Genomic DNA, 16,041 nt, shown 5'->3' with positions numbered 1-16,041 from the left:
CCTCCATGCTCCCAAATTAATTAAACTCCCTTTAATTAATTTTTCTATGCAGTACAAACTACTTTTGACCAACGGTTGCAACGCTAACTGGCAGTTAGACTCTTTACTGTGGAACTACTTCAGATCATTGAAAATCATACATTTTTATTCTTCTTTTTAATGAAACGTTATTACATCTAAAACTGCCATTGAGTTGTTCCACGTGATGTTTGAAATTGTCGTATAATGAAAATAGAAAAAATTGTGAAACTAATCAGGGCGTTACTTACCAAGTGGAGGTTCGAGCACAGGGGCGGATTCAGAAAAAGGGGGGGGGGGGGGGGGGTTCGGATGTCCTGACCCCCCTCTTGAATTCTGCTTGTGTAAAAATTTAGGGCGTGGAAACGGGAAGGGGGGGGGGGGGGGGTGTCTTAAACATATGATACGCTGACCAACACCTGCCCCCCCCCCCCCCCCCCCCCCCCTCAAGAAACACCTGCGTCCGCCCCTGTTCGAGCACAAATTGCAAACTTTAAGCGCAATAACAGCGCTTTTAAAATATGACCTAATTTCGTTTTTGCCCTCCATGAGGCCATTTAGCGTGTTTATAATTGCCGCGTATGAAGTCGGGGAATCTGTGTCAGATTCTGACTGTGAAAGCATACCCTTATTTACGCGGATCTAAGGAATATATATTTATATATGACGAAATATCATAGGAGGGCGTACTTGAACACCTGATTCAATGTACATTACTTCCTCGTATTTCGTTTTCAAGCTTACGTACTCTCCGAAATACATTTTTATGATTTAATTAGAAGGAGGAAGGAAAATGGTCGAGGAATAAACAAGTTTGGTTCAACTTGTCATATTCGAGTTTTGTATTTCGCGCCCTCAGCACTGACGACGTACTGGCAAAACCCAGCAAAATTATTCGTGGAGCACGGCTGGCCGAGGTTTGCGACGAGCGCAGTCGAATCCAGTTTCCCGCGCTAAACTAGAGTGCATTTCCGATCGAAGGCGTATGGTAGGTTCCCACAAACGCAATTTCCAAACTAATGCATTAGCAAAACCAGAACAAACCTTAGATAACTGGCGGAACTATGTCTCTTAACGTAGACCGTGTCCCGTGCAAAGCACTCGGCTGCTCGCGGAGTGATACAGCCACGGCACGAAAAACTTGTAAACACTGTTGAACGTGTTGGTGCGGTGGCCAAACGGGATTTTGGCCGCTTTTTACGGTCTTGTGTGCCATGATCGACGTGCTACCGTGTGCCCGTGCGGATGTAGAGTGATCTGTCCAGCTCGCTATTTCATCCTGCCAAGATGTAGTGTGTGTACGACGGCAGAGAGAAAAAAAGAAAGGGAGGCAGATATCTTCTCGTGTGCTACGAGGCTACCTGCCGAGTTTTGACTTGTAGGCCTAATTATTTTTCGCCGAAAAAAAGTGAGCAATGGTGGTCTTCTCGACAAAGTTGCTCACCGCTGACTTTTCGGCGACCATGGGACGCCACTGAGGCACCGTCGTTCGCCTGCCATGTCCAGCAAAGTCGGCTCGAGGTAAGGATTTTTTCGCGAGCTCGCTCGCAATCAGTCTGGTCCCCCGATATCCGGAAATCAGACGGCCATGTTAAGACGTTGCTTAGGCTTAAGCGTTCCCTTTTTCTCGCCGATTTCGACGGTCAGATCGCCGGTTTTGGGCCGGGAGGCCGATTGTGTGCGGTAACCACGGCCCCAACCTCTGCACGGGTGGCTTCTGATCGAAGGGTCGTGGAAATGCGGGCCCGTGACGGCGGATCGCGTAGCCGGAGCGAGCCCGGAAAAATGAGACCTTGGCTAAAGGTAGTAACTACGTGTGTCGGCGGACGTTCGCTTCTTTTCGGCGCTGTTTGACGAATTCGAGGGCCTCGACTTCCCGTACGGTAGTGACAGATTCGCTGATCGGTGGCCGTGCGATGTGTGAACGCGACGTTTGCACCGTTCGGTGGGCTAGGTCAGCCTGTCGGACGTTGCAAAAACCGACGGGTTATTCAAGATGGTGCTTTAAAAGGACTCGCTGCGACTGTCTCCGTCGGCTCGATCGCAAACTGGCCAGTTTTTTTGACGCTGAAAATCGTTGTTTCATACTTTAAAGCCTGCACTCGAAGGTCGAGGAGACTGCTCTTATTTGTGCGTTGCTGGGCGGTCTGCTAACAAATCGGAGGCACCGCTGGCGATTTTTTTTTTCTTTTTACTCGCCTTCCTTTTTTTTTTATTTTTTTTTTCTGAACGGGGCTTGCAGCAAAAAAAGTGTGTGCGCGCGCTTGAAAAAAAAGTGCAGAAAAAGTGTGTGCGCTCGCGGACTTTAGTATCGTCGTACGTTATCGTGCGTTTGTGTTGTCCCAAGTGTCGTGGTTTGAACTTCGCGACGAGAAGAAAACTCGATGTTAACAAAAACCACTAATACCTCCTCAGCGGAAAAAGAAATCATGTTTGCGCAAGTTTGTGAACCGTTATTTGAACTCGGTCCAAATTCTTGTCGGCTCTGTCTAGTCCGTCGAAGTTTTCTTTGATTTTCGTCGGAGGCCATTTGGTATAAAGGCAAAACGCAGAAGCGGGAAAAAAAAAAAACACAGAGAAACTACATCACAAAAATATCTCGGAGAGACTTCTTCAGCGTTTCCCCGGATCCTTCGTCGACCGATCACCTGGTTCAGCCTGTGCCGTGCACCGTCGTCCGAAGATTTGCGTCGACCGACCAAGTGTTTGTGCGTGCGCAAGCTGTGCTGTGCCGTCGGTGCTAATCGTACGACAGGAATCCGCACGCACACTTTTGCAGAGCTCGGCTGCTCCGTCTCCCCCTCGCGGAGAGCGAGGCAGACTCGCGGCGAGAAAGAAAGAAAAAAAAAATATAGGAAAAAGAACACAAAAATCTAGGCAGTGACCTAAATCCTGTCTCAACCGGTGTGTGGCCATGCCATGGAAACGACGTGTGTGTGTGTGTGTGTGCGTGCGTGCGCGTATGATGTGTGTGCGTCCGTGACGTCAGAGATTTGGGTGTGCTTTATTGGCTTCCAAGATTCCACATGATCTTTGTTTTTACCACCCCCTTTAAGAAGCTACTGGTGTTTTTTTGTTTTGTTTCAGTCATGGAGGGTCACTGATGCATCATCTGTCCCATTGGCTATTGTAAATATGTGGCCATTGGCGTAGTTGGTTTCTGCAATATGATCGGCTGTCATTGAGTCTTGTATCATTGTGCCCCTCTCCCTTGTCAAGCAATTTGAGAGGACTGTGGCAAAACATCCTGGAACGTCGCAAGTCGAATGACATGTTTCCATCGTTGAAATGCCCACATGTGTGATCTGTCGGCACCGCTGATTTGAGTGTTTGTTGGTTTCTACTGACTGATTCGTCTTCCAATCTCTGATCAGATGGTCTGTCTGTACATTTGTAAGCTCCAAAGCCTGCAAACTTCCTAGTCCTTTTTTCCTAAAACAGAGTGGTGCCATGCTTGAAACACCGGCAAATTTTTAACATTGGAAAACACAATGATATGTGCCGACCTATATCGGATGTTGGTCGGTTTTTTCGCCCTGTGGAGTTGACCTCCTGGGAATCGGCTTTGAGGGTGATGCAAGACAACATTCTGGACTCATTCTTCAAGTTGCTTAAGGTTTGATCGGAGTATCATTGAATAATGCTGCCACAACAGCTCCATTGTTTTGCAGATATTTGGTATGAATGTTAAATCTATTTTCTTGCTTCGAATGCCACAAAATGAGCAATCATCGAAGGTTTTTCTGAGGCATCATTCATGCTTTGCACATTGTCGTCAGAGTCTCCTGTCATCTTTTTGAGCTTGAACTTATCTCGCTGTTGGGCTCGCATACATTTTCTTATTTGTGGCGGGTGTGTCTTTTCATGACAATGATTTTCTGCAAGAAGGATTTGACTTCAGAGCAAAAGATATCGTGGCAGCAGTTAAAAAGGGTGCGGTGCACTGAACATGACTCAAATTGCACTCATTGTCTTCGCAGAAATCGTTCCACTTGCATTTCTGTTCTTGATGCGGACAGCTTGGCCATCATTGTTTGTTTCTGCTCGGTCAGGAATTAACTACTTTTTTCCCATTAATCCTGCGTTTATGTAGAGGCAATCCTACTACAGTTGCAATCTAGCTATCTCTTCCGTTACCTTCCCAGTTTTTTGACACTACATTTGAGGTAATGCCACAAGAAAGCAACAGGTGCAACGGGAAGGTAAAAGCGTAATGGATGTTGTCATTCTTGATTGAATACAAAGGCAGCCGAGCCACCTGCTCTCGTTTGGCACAAAAGCTTAGGTGAAGATCTTTCAGGTCTCATATTTCGAGTGACCTCTGTGCGGCGTTAATCCCGCAGGTGTAGATCTCTGCAAGTTCAAGATCTCCGCAGGTGTAGATCTCTGTGGCTTGTTGAAAAAATTTTCCCAGCGTGTCTTCCCAATTTTTTTTTGTTTTAAAGTTTGCTGCAGAGTGTTTGTTGGTCTGTTTACAATGGTCACCTCAGGTGCTGTTTACGTTTGGTAAGCGATCACGCCCCTGACAGTGAATTGTCAATTAAAATAGAACGGCTCACGAGGAGCTTTGTAACGGTGTAGCTAGAGCAGCTGTGTTATAAAACCCGATGCTTGGCCCTATAAATCACAGCTCTAGGAACCTGGCTTGTGTCCTGCTGCACCCTCCGTTTCGTTGTGCAACGCAGTTGCCGAAATTTGGTGGCCGCACTTGAAATGCTTCCTCGCCGAGCGTTGCTCTGGGGGGGCCTCTTTCAGTGATCTACATTTCGCCAGCGGAGGAATTAAGTTGACGGCAAAGCTTGTTGTCGAACAGTCAGTGGGGGGTTTACCGGGCATTCTTCCTTGCCATACCGTAGGAAATTTTCTTTCCTTTATTCACATCACGTAAACCATCTGACGATGCCCATCGAGTGCCCTCTTCTTTGCAAGGAGGCGTCCACCACCTTTCTGCAACTACGAAGTTGTTAGAGTAAAAAGCTGCCTTACAACTGTTTGAGATTTGCCAATGTTCTCTGCGTGGTTGGTACCACGCGAAGCTCTTGCAATCCAGGACGTGCCAAACGACTGTTCAGTGCAGCTTCGGAAACGGGACCTTGCTCTCCATTCATCGCTAGATAGACTTGCTGAACCCATGCGCACGCTTGTCACTCCAATTTGTGCCACCCACCACCTTTCTGCAACTACAGAATTAGAGTAAAAAGTGGCCTTGCAACTGTTGTTAGACATCTGCCAATGTTCTCTGCAGAGTTGGCACCACGAGGACCTGTTGGAATTCAGGATGTGCCAAATGACCGTTCAGTGCAGCTTTGGAAACGAGATGTCACTCTCCATTCATCGCTAGGCAGATGTGCCGAACCCATGTGCACGCTTGTCGCTCTCCAATTTGTGCCGTCGACCACCTTTCTGCAGCTACGAAGTTGTTAGAGTAAAAAGTTGCCTTGCAACTGTTCGAGATTTGCCAATGTTCTCTGCATGGTTGGCACCACGAGGACCTCTTGCAATCCAGGATGTGCCAAACGACTGTTCAGTGCAGCTTCGGAAACGAGATCTTGCTCTCCATTCATCTCTAGACAGACTTGCTGAACCCATGCGCACGCTTGTCACTCCAATTTGTGCCACCCACCACCTTTCTGCAACTGCGGAGTTGTTAGAGTAAAAAGCGGCCTTGCAACTGTTGTTAGACATTTGCCAATGTTCTCTGCATGGTTGGCACCATGAGGACCTCTTGGAATCCAGGATGTGCCAAATGACTGTTCAGTTCAGCTTTGGAAACGAGATTTCGCCCTCCATTCGTCGCTAGACAGATGTGCCGAACCCATGTGCACGCTTGTCGCTCCAATTTGTGCTGTCGACCACCTTTCTGCAACTACGAAGTTGTTAGAGTAAAAAGCTGCCTTGCAACTGTTCGAGATTTGTCAATGTTCTCTGCATGGTTAACACATCAAGGACCTCTTGCAATCCAGGACGTGCCAAATGACTGTTCAGTGCAGCTTCGCAAAACGGAATCTTGCTCTCCTTTCATCGCTAGACAGACTTGCCGAACCCATGCACACGCTTGTCACTCCAGTTTGTGCCACCCACCACCTTTCTGCAACTACGGAGCTGTTAAGGCCCGTTCACACACATGCGTCAGGAACGACCGGAACAACCGAAATGACTGTTGCAAGGGTCTGCAACCGTTAGGTTGCCATAGCGACGGAGGGACGCACGCACGTGTCGTTCCCGACACAAGGAGTTGGAGCGAGCCCAACTTTCCCCGCTGCGTCGGCTGCGTTGGAAACAACCGCAACGACAGACCAATCACAGGTCGAGGAAAATGGGTCGCAGGCGTTGCATGCCGGTTGCGGGCCGGCTCCTTCTGTCTGCAAACATGGCGTCGGTGGTGATTGTCGACATGGACGGCGTGGTGAAAGCTCATCGTTCCGCGTAAAAGTGTTATCCTTGACTGTGAATTTTCGTCGTGTGTCGCTATGATAACCCAGCACGTATTAGAAGGGAAGATCCACCTACTCGTGCGGTGATGTCGTGGCGGCACTCTCAAGACAGCAGAAACGCTCGTGCCGTCGTGTTTGTTTGCTTCGACTACAGTGGTGCTTTCTATGCATTTCTGTCCTCGAACATCGCCGGGATTCCTTATTTGGAGCATTTCATGCATGTGCTCAAGTTCAAGGTATTACTGGCGCATACCTTATAAAGGATGCAACTTTTTACGCGTTTTCATCACCGGAGAAAAGTGATTAGTGTTAGCTATCCTGAACGCTCGCAACGTCTATCTTATCACGAAATCATATTTCTATGTTGCTATATCGCTGATAAGGTTACATCGTCCTTTATAATCGTAGAAAAGGCGTGTGGCGAGATTAGTCTATTGGCAAAGTCGTGTATTAGAGTCGTGATCGTCAAAGACTGCGTACTGCATCTTTTTCTTTTCTTTTTTTTTTATCCACTGTACCCTACAAGCCTATCATGAAAAAAAAAATTTAATAAAGCTTTAGGCTATAGAAATCTGTCTGTCTATATTCTGTTACGGTATTGAGTGGCAGTGCGCCCCCTTTTTAGGGGCACCGCTGAAACAGCTGACGGCGGCGTAGAAGCGGTCGCCGTGCTGCCGACCCGCTGCGCCTGTTGCAGCGGGTGCAGGTGTGTGTACGCGCGCCGCAGAGTGGTCGTTCCGGTCACTCTGGTTGCAACGGACGCATCACGCTCGTTGTACATGTCTGAACCAGCCTTTAGAGTGAAAAGTGGCCTTGCAACTGTTGTTAGACATTTGCCAATGTTCTCTGCATAGTTGGCACCATGAGGACCTCTTGGAATCCGGAATGTGCCAAATGACCTTTCAGTTCAGCTTTGGAAACGAGATGTCGCTCTCCATTCATCGCTAGACAGATGTGCCGAACCCATGTGCACGCTTGTCGCTCCAATTTCTGCCGTCGACCACCTTTCTGCAACTACGAAGTTGTTAGAGTAAAGAGTTGCCTTGCAACAGTTCGAGATTTGCCAATGTTCTCTGCATGGTTGGCACCACGAGGACCTCTTGCAATCCAGGACGTGCCAAATGACTGACTGTTCAGTGCAGCTTCGGAAACGAGATGTCGCTCTACATTTATCGCTAGGCAGATGTGCCGAACCCATGTGCTTGCTCGTCATTTCAGTTTATGCCACCCACCACCTTTCTGAAACTACAAAGTTGTTAAAATAAAAACCTGCCTTGCAACTGTTGCTAAACATTTGCCAATGTTCTCTGCATAGTTGGTTGGCACCATAAAGACCTCTGGCAATCCAAGACGTGCCAAGTGACTGGATCATTTACTAGTGAAAGGGTCCATGAGATAGGATTAGAAGCCTCATTTTTAGCAAGTCCCATTGGTATGAACAGCTCACTCGTGTTTTCTTCACCGACATGGTGGCATGCTTGGAATGTGCCAGGACTCAACTCCGATTGGCAATGAGTCCTTCCTTACCGACCAACTTTGAGGCTGTCTCTTGTGCGTCGAATCGTTTCAAGCCGAACGGAAACATTGACTAGGCTGCAAATTTTACCAAACACCCGAAGGCGTGTGAATGGCATGCATAGATCTATGAGAACAAATTTTCTCCCGTCGAACTATTGGGTCGGAAACCCAAATTCCAGTGACACTGCAGGTATGATTTTGAATTTCGGCTTCTGCCCTTGTCTTGGGTCGGATGCCTGCTTTGTGTACTGACACTTTGTCAGTCTTACCGTCAACATTTCATCAGTTCTCCAACTATGAATGAGACCTCGCCGACTTTTTTTTGGCACGCTTGTTTGAAGAACAAGTTTAGCATCTTTTATGTTTACTGTCTCAGTTCTAGTTGCCTTCGTTCTCTGTTGCAGCAGTGAGTTTCTGATGGTGCATTGATTACGTGGGACAGCTAAGGTGTCCCGTAGTACTGTGAAGCAGAACAGTGAATACTGTTGGTTGACTTGGCTGGTTTTCGCTCCTCTGGTGGAGTCACTTTATGCTGGACATGCACATGTTTATTTAGGGCTTCGAAAATTGTGTTTTCATGCTATATGTCTTTTTGCCAGCTCCTCCTTTGATAGTTGTCTCCTTTCTGATTTGCTTCTGTTAAGATCACAACTCATCTACTGGATGTTCCCAAGCTTGCTGACTCAGGTCTAGGTAGGTGATGTTCACCAGTGGCAACTGGAGCATGAAGTTTGTCTAAACATGTTACATAACCTTTCATATCCTTGAATAGGGGCTCTGACTTGCTGTTCTTATTGTGTTGGAACGTCAGGTAATTTCTTTCTTCCAGCCATTAATTCAGCAAATTTTTGTAGAAATTGTTGGAAATATGGCAACTCTAGGAAACCCGAAAATCATTATTACGTTATAATGCTGGTGCATATCGTGTTCCCCTCAGTGTTAGTTATTTTTAGGGTTCGAGCTATTGCTCTCGAAGCAAATTTTGTGCAGTTCCATCGAGGGTAGAGGTATCAGAATGTGGCACCTCCAGTTGGCAAGGAGGAAATGGGGAACTACTCCCTCTCCTGATGGTAGTCCAAAGTAAGCGAGACTCATTTGCCCATTTGGGAATACTGCCCCCGAACTTCATCTTTGCTCTCCTGCCCATGGCTTCCTCAGCACCTCAGAAGTGTTGAGATGGAGTTTAAAAGCATCACTAACAGCTGCCATCTTTTGATAAGACACAGCACGGATATGTTTACTGTATTTTTAGACTCTGTGCGGGAACATATATCCATACCTGTCAACTCTCCTGAATTTTCCTTTAGGCTTACAAATTTGGACCTTGTTTTACAATTTCACAATCCTTGCCTCACAGTTTACAAAATGTAAATTTTACTTGCAAAAAGAAAACAAATTTGAAATTTGTGAAAGAGTTGCAATGGCTACTATCCATCTATCCGATGACCATTGACCGAAATCCAAAACCACCAAATTTTGTATTTGCTCGGGGGCCGTTGCATATAGTGATCTGCCCAGTTGCCGCATCCAACATACCTGTTTCTGTTTTACATATCGCGTTCACAGCATTCCCCTATCCGCCACGGTTTCATATGACATCTTTGTGCAAGAAACCACAAAGGAAGTACTTTTAGGAATTTGTAAAGTCCTACGCATCAGGGTATATACAAAGAAAGACGAGAAGCCTGGCCTCGTTGCCCGGTGCGCCTGTGACGTGGACACACCGGGTTTTGGTGAGGTTGACATCAAGTCGCACGTCACTTTGCTCAAACTCCAAGGACATGTGCGAACCCAGTGTACCCAAGCAATCTGGAGTGGTTCCTTCTATTTAACAAAAGTAATTTTGTGCAGTATGTTTTTTTATTTCTTTGGAAGTGACCATTCTTTTTGCATATAGACTTCTTTGAGCGTGAGTCACATCAGCGGGCAAGTTCCTTCAAGTGAGCTTACTCGGTGAAATTCCTGAAGCAGGCAGAGTTGCCAGCAGCGAAATCACTGCACGAATTAATCGCACCATCTTCTCGTACAGTTCCAGATGGTCTGCATCCTCTGCATTGTTTAGTACATACTGCTACCCTGAGCCTTTCTGACTTTTACATCTACTATATTCATCCACAATGTGACATATGGTTACGACATCATTTCACGTTGAATTTAGTGTGCAGCTGGGAAGCATTCTTTTCCCTGTCCCACTACATTGAACTGGGGTTGCCCATGCAACCTGTTCTTCTGCAATCTCCCCCCATTACATCACCTGTTATCACTCTCTGTTCTATTCTTGATCTGTCGTGCATTGCAGTTCCTCCCAATCCCTCTATCATGAGCTTTTTGATGAAGGTCGAGAGGACGTTTTGGCGTTACAGTTTATTCCGGAGTGAAGTGCTTGTTGATGTCACTGGTTTCTTGCTACTGAGCCACGCGTTTTTTGACCGTCCACTGAGGATATGATGAAAATGGGTGTTTAAAGTATCCATAACTTGCAACAAAGTTTTTTTTTCTTTTTTTTCTGCATACAGTAAAATATTTGTTTAGCAGAAATATAAATAAAAATAACACACACATTTCAGCATCTGGTAGGGAATGACACAACAACAGTTATACAATCTTTGAAGTATGTATGGGATTCGAGCATGTTTCAACGAATAATAAGATTGTTTCTTAGGCTCTACATGGAGCATAATTGATTCCGCTCGTTCTTATTCTTGTACCAGAGCGACACTTCAAAAGCAAATGAAGACAAATTCAACAACAGCAACATAAAAAACAAAAACACTTAGCACCGGCAATAGAAATCTATTATGCTAATAAGATGGCTCTCCTTTTGTCTACTTGATTGCTTCTTCAATGCTTACGGAACTGAGTCCACGATAACATTCGAGATTCTTTGTCTCGTCTCTGTTCTATTTTAATTCTCATCTCGGTTCAAGTTGGTTGCGGTTTAAATTCCCGGTTCACCCGTGCTAGTTCACACATTTGCGTACGAGTGTTGTCGATGCGTTGCAACCGCTCGTAATAGCTTACGACGAGAGTAAGCTCCCTTTACACGATGGACGGATGCATGGGTGGATGAGGCTTTGAATCGGACGGCAGCTTGCGCCACCTAGCCAAAATTTTTTTTAAATTATTTTTTCGTAACATTTATTTAATATAGAGTTATATATATATCTAAAGATTTGTTCTTAAAAGCTATGTAGGATCCTAAAAGCTATGTAGGCAACCGTGTAACCACACCCTCTGCCCTACGGGTCGCCCGGAAGGTAATAAGAAAATATTCACTCTTCCCTCGAGCTATGCCACCAGTTAGATAATCTCTTCTTGGTTATCTCCACCTTCCCCGTCTCTATTTTTCCCTGACTATCCCGAGACGGATGGATGGATGGATGGATGGATGAATACGGCTGAGCCCTTTGGATCGGGCGGTAGCGGTAGAGACGAGAGAACGTACTTGCGCCATCTATCGGGCATCTCCGGAACACTGACGATCTGCGTATGACTAAACTAAAGGTTTTGCTGTACCTTCAAGTAAAGCTAAGCGTCGATAAAAAAAAAAGTAAAATATATATATATATATTGATTGCCGGCTGTTAATCGATTAATTAATCGGTTTCGTTCATTCCCATTATAGTAATTAAAAACAATAAAGTCAAAAATTTTTTTTTTTTTTGCTGAGTCACGATAAACGGCGCAATGTACAATTTCGAATTTAAAACCACAAATTATTACTTCAGCTGCAGAGGTAAAGAGATATCATTTCACCTTATGTTTCTTTTCATACAGGTGCATTCGTCCACGTTTGCGTAATAAAAACTTTAAATCCTTTCTCTTTTTTTTTGGGGGGGGGGGGTCAAAATTGAATTGATTAGTTGGGTAAAGCATTAATCGATTGATCGGTAGGTTAATCGACGAAGCCGTCCCTAAAAAATTCGGAATTTAGAGATATGCAGTAAAACGTATTAACCTTACCATTTGTGTGTGTGTGTTTTTTTTTTTTAAATATTACTCTACCTAATTGTTGAAATTAAAAGCTTTGGCTAGCCGGTGCAAGGGTTCAAGCGTATCCATCCATCCACCCGTCGCAAGTGATTGCAACGCAGTCGATCGCACCTAATCGCAAATGTGTAAAACCAGCCTAAATAGGGTTGTGAAGCGCTTTTCAAAAATTCTGCGCTAAGTGCTTACTAGGATTACCGGTCCTCTATAATGTAACTTATGCGCATTCGTTTTATCGTCCGGATTCATTGATTAGCGTAAAACAACAATTTCGGTTTCCCGTAGAGCTTCCTTCTCAGTTCTACAACTACGTCACATCAAGACAGCCAATCAGAAAGTTTTGCTTTCTGACGTCACGTGAACAAGTCAGAAGCAACCAGATGCTTTCCTCAGATGCAAGATGTCCGCTGTGGATTGTCCGGCAACTTGTGAAACCGAATGTCGTTCGCTGTACCATACCAAGTTGTGCTGCACTGTCTCGCAAACATGCGCCAACGACGCCGAGCACACATGACAACCTAAATCTTCCGCGCACAGAAAATGCACAGCGACCAGCAGGGAACAGGAGTTGACGTTGCTATGGTTGCGGGACGACGGAAATCTCGGATGTTAGGAAACGAAACTTACCAGTAATCACGCGATATAGTACCGCCGAAATAGTTTTAGAACGCCAGTAAATTCCTCACGATTTTCATAACTTCCTTTTTATTACTGGAACACAAAATGAAGTAGAGTAAATCCTCAACCTTACACGGGTATTTTTGTGAAGTTTTGTTGCCCAAGCTGGGCCAACAGTGTCGCATGTTCGTTCCAGGCCGCCCCGAGCAACACGTTTTATAAAATGTGGACGCAGTATTTCGCCTCGATATTTGGGTTTTAGGATCTTTGAGCTCTCGTCAATTTTATAATATTAAGTCTGGGCATATCTATTTTCTTTGCACGTCCACTTTAACATGTATGATAATCTCACAAAGCTGATGTTCTTTTCTTCTAACTTTTTTTTGAAAGGAACTCTTCACTGTTCTCACTTTGGTGGCGTCGTAAAATTTGCGAGACAGTTGTTTCGCACCTGAAGGCGAGTAAAGAATTGGATTTTTTAAGATATTTGTTTTTATTATTGGCATTTGGTATTTAATTGATTCTAACACGAACAGGTCCGAGCTGTTTGCACTAGGGGAGAGGGGAAGTTGTTCAGCGTTTAAAATTTCTCAGTGAGCGGGCAAGTCACAGGAAGAACTGTATCCTCCGCCTTGGCTTGACTTTGGATTTTTTTTTTTTTAATCGGCGACGTTAACAGTTAATGTGAGTTTGACGATTTCGAAGATTTCGTTTCATCCAGGAATTCTAGGCTTAATGCCCTAACTGTAGTTATGCAGAGGTAAACAATGAACGAGTTCGCATCATTAAGCAGGTTTGGCACGTTAACTAATTCGTTGTGGTTGTGATGTTACTCGTGCGGATAAATGTACTGGTTTTTTTTTTTTTGTTTTTTTTTTAACATTTTTACAGCCAGTAATCTTTCCTTTGCACGCATCTTTTCGTTTGGAGGAGTTTTAGTGAAGCCATATATACCTGTGTGACGTTGACACGTACAACACACAAATCCATATTATTTTTTTTGTAAATCATTAATGACGGCGTTTGCCATATCTTGTTTTTGGAAGGAAAAGCGGTTGTAAATTTTTCAGGCTAGGTGGCATAAGCTACCGCCCGTTATAAAGGGTACATCCATTATCCATCCATTCAGCCATCCTGCCATCCATTGGGCACAATGTGTTCGATGGGATCCGAGTCCCGAAACAGAACCGGATTAGTGCCCGAATTCGGCAAGCTCGCAGGGTGTAGGGGGCTCGGCGCACGGCGTTACAAAAGGACAAAGGCTCGAAAACCTGACCTCGGCATCCAGAGACGCAGATTATCTCAGCCCGAAATTGTGGGCGTCTTTTTGCAGCTTGCTCGTCTTTCTGTTCAGTCACAGCTTAACTACGGCCCGGGTGAACCCATCTCAGCAAAAGAGCTAAGTACGTGGCATGTCTGCATAGGAGGAGCACAATCAGACATCACGTTGTCACATGTGTCGTTTTTAAACGCTCCGATTGGCTGGCTGAGGCCGTAGCCTTCGCCGTCTTTTTCCAAGTTACGAGAAAAGAATTCCTCATCTCGAGCCCTTTTCCAGTGAGCTTCAAGGACTGGGCCAGCCCAGCACAACGCTACAGAACAATAGTTTTTATACAGAAAATAAATAAATTAGCACAAAGCTATGGTGCTCCTGGAAAACTTAAAAAAAAGTAAAAAAAAAGTGACAGTTTGAGCACATTTTGCAACAATTGTTTTTGGAAAGGAAAAGGGGGGGGGGGGGGGGTGCTCTGGTGGGTCACCTGTATCGGTGGTTCCCTGTGACAGTTGTGAAAATGAAATCAAGTAGCAAGTCAGGTAAACGCTAAGCAAACTTTTTTTTTTTTTTTTTTTTTTTTTATTAAGAAAGAAACATTAGCAGCTACTACTGCTTCAGGCTCCCATTACCGCATCCATCACAGCCGGCCCCTTCGGGAGAGACATCCTCGTCCTTTTTGTTTAAACTGGCGCTTCATTTGTAGGGGGAGCTGGTGTAAATGTAATTCTTCAAATTATTATTATAGACCCTTTCCGAAATTCAGTGCCATCTGGTGGCTGAAATGGCGGTTTAACTTTTGCCATACGAATGGCGGCAATGAACCCGTAGCCTGCAGTATTTTATCGGGCACCGTCACTTTTGCATGTCAACGGCAGACGAGAATAAACTTTTCGCTATACAGGTTTTTCTGGACCATCTCTTCCAGTGTCGATTCCCACAACGATGCAACCAGTCAGAACGAAGCGCCAACCCAGACAGACGCTTTGATAAAGTTGTAAAAGTCAAGGGGTTTCGAAGTCGATTTTGTGCCACTAACAGGTTCACTGGGCTGGAATTAGAGAAATGAACACTTACGCAGCGCTTGCATTCAATTCCGGTTTCGCAACGTGCTAACGTCTAGAATATATAGGCCTTGAATCCTCAGCTTAGGAGTATCTTCAACATGTTCCTTCATCAGTAATTAGAAAGCCGCCATTGGTATGGCACATATGCCATTTTTCAGATGACGATGATAGTGATCACAGTGGCCAGAGTGAATTTCGGAAAGGGTCTATTGCAAAGAATATTAGAAGTTAGCTTTTTTTAGAACGTTTATTTGCTGTACGAACGCGTCTGCAGTGGGAAGAATAACGAAAGTTATTCACTTACACTACCGCATTTGCTTTATATATTATTTTCTATGTTATATTAAAATCTTTCTCCATCATAACTTTTTTTTTTTTTTTCTCTCCACGCTCCGAGCTGAGGCGTGTTAGCCCACTTGGCCACTGATCATCCCCCCCCCCCCCCCCCCCCCCCCCCTGCCATGGAAAGGCCGTTCTTAGAAACTGGGGGAAGTCCCTCGTAGCACATTGCAGCTGACCGTAAATGTGCAAAGGTAAACGTGGATGATGGGTCGTGGGGATCATCTTTCTCGATTGCTGGGGACTGCCCTCCTCGGTGATAGGATACCTGCAGCGCAAACTCGGGGGAATTGTTTTTGGTGGTCAATCGATTCCTGGAAGAGTCTAGTTTTCGTGGGGTTCATGGCACTTGGTCGAATAAGGTCCAAGAACATCGAAGTGACCTTGGGGTGAATCGAACCTTGCAAGCTTTTCCGAAGTCACCTTCGTTTGACTGTCTGACTTTTGTCTTTCTTTGAGACAGACGCTTCGTAAACTTGTTTTCAGAATTATTCTTCTCTTTTTTTGTTGTTGTTGTTGTTAGTTTTGGTAGTGTCGTGGGGCGTCTCTGTTTATTCGGTTTATCCTGCACCGCCCAAAAGACATTACCGCGGGAGAGTGGTCAAAATACACGTCCATTATGCGAGAATTACGTTATGCACAAGATCACAAGGATGCCAGGATTGACAGACTCCACTTTAAGGGAAAGACACTGTGATATCATAACATAGGAAAGCAAGCAGTAATCGCGTTTAAGAAACATAAAAGTAATTTGAAAGCATTGAAACATTAGCATTGAGAAGCC

General features: G+C 45.1%; 1 protein-coding gene across 1 annotated transcript in view; it reads left to right on the top strand.

The window, feature by feature from the left end:
* The first annotated feature begins 1,136 nt into the window (after window positions 1-1,136).
* Window positions 1,137-16,041, top strand: part of LOC121835564 (AF4/FMR2 family member 1-like) — a 137,868-nt gene continuing 122,963 nt past the window's right edge. The window contains exon 1 of the mRNA XM_042289968.1: window positions 1,137-1,539. Within this exon, the coding sequence (XP_042145902.1) occupies window positions 1,517-1,539 (23 nt within the window). The 5' untranslated portion in view covers window positions 1,137-1,516. The remainder of the gene's footprint in view (window positions 1,540-16,041) is intronic.

This window comes from Ixodes scapularis, unplaced genomic scaffold (genome assembly GCF_016920785.2).
Source record: "Ixodes scapularis isolate PalLabHiFi unplaced genomic scaffold, ASM1692078v2 PGA_scaffold13__105_contigs__length_92229423, whole genome shotgun sequence".
NCBI classification, from domain to species: Eukaryota; Metazoa; Arthropoda; class Arachnida; order Ixodida; family Ixodidae; genus Ixodes; species Ixodes scapularis.
This window is presented reverse-complemented; position numbering and strand designations above follow the sequence as displayed.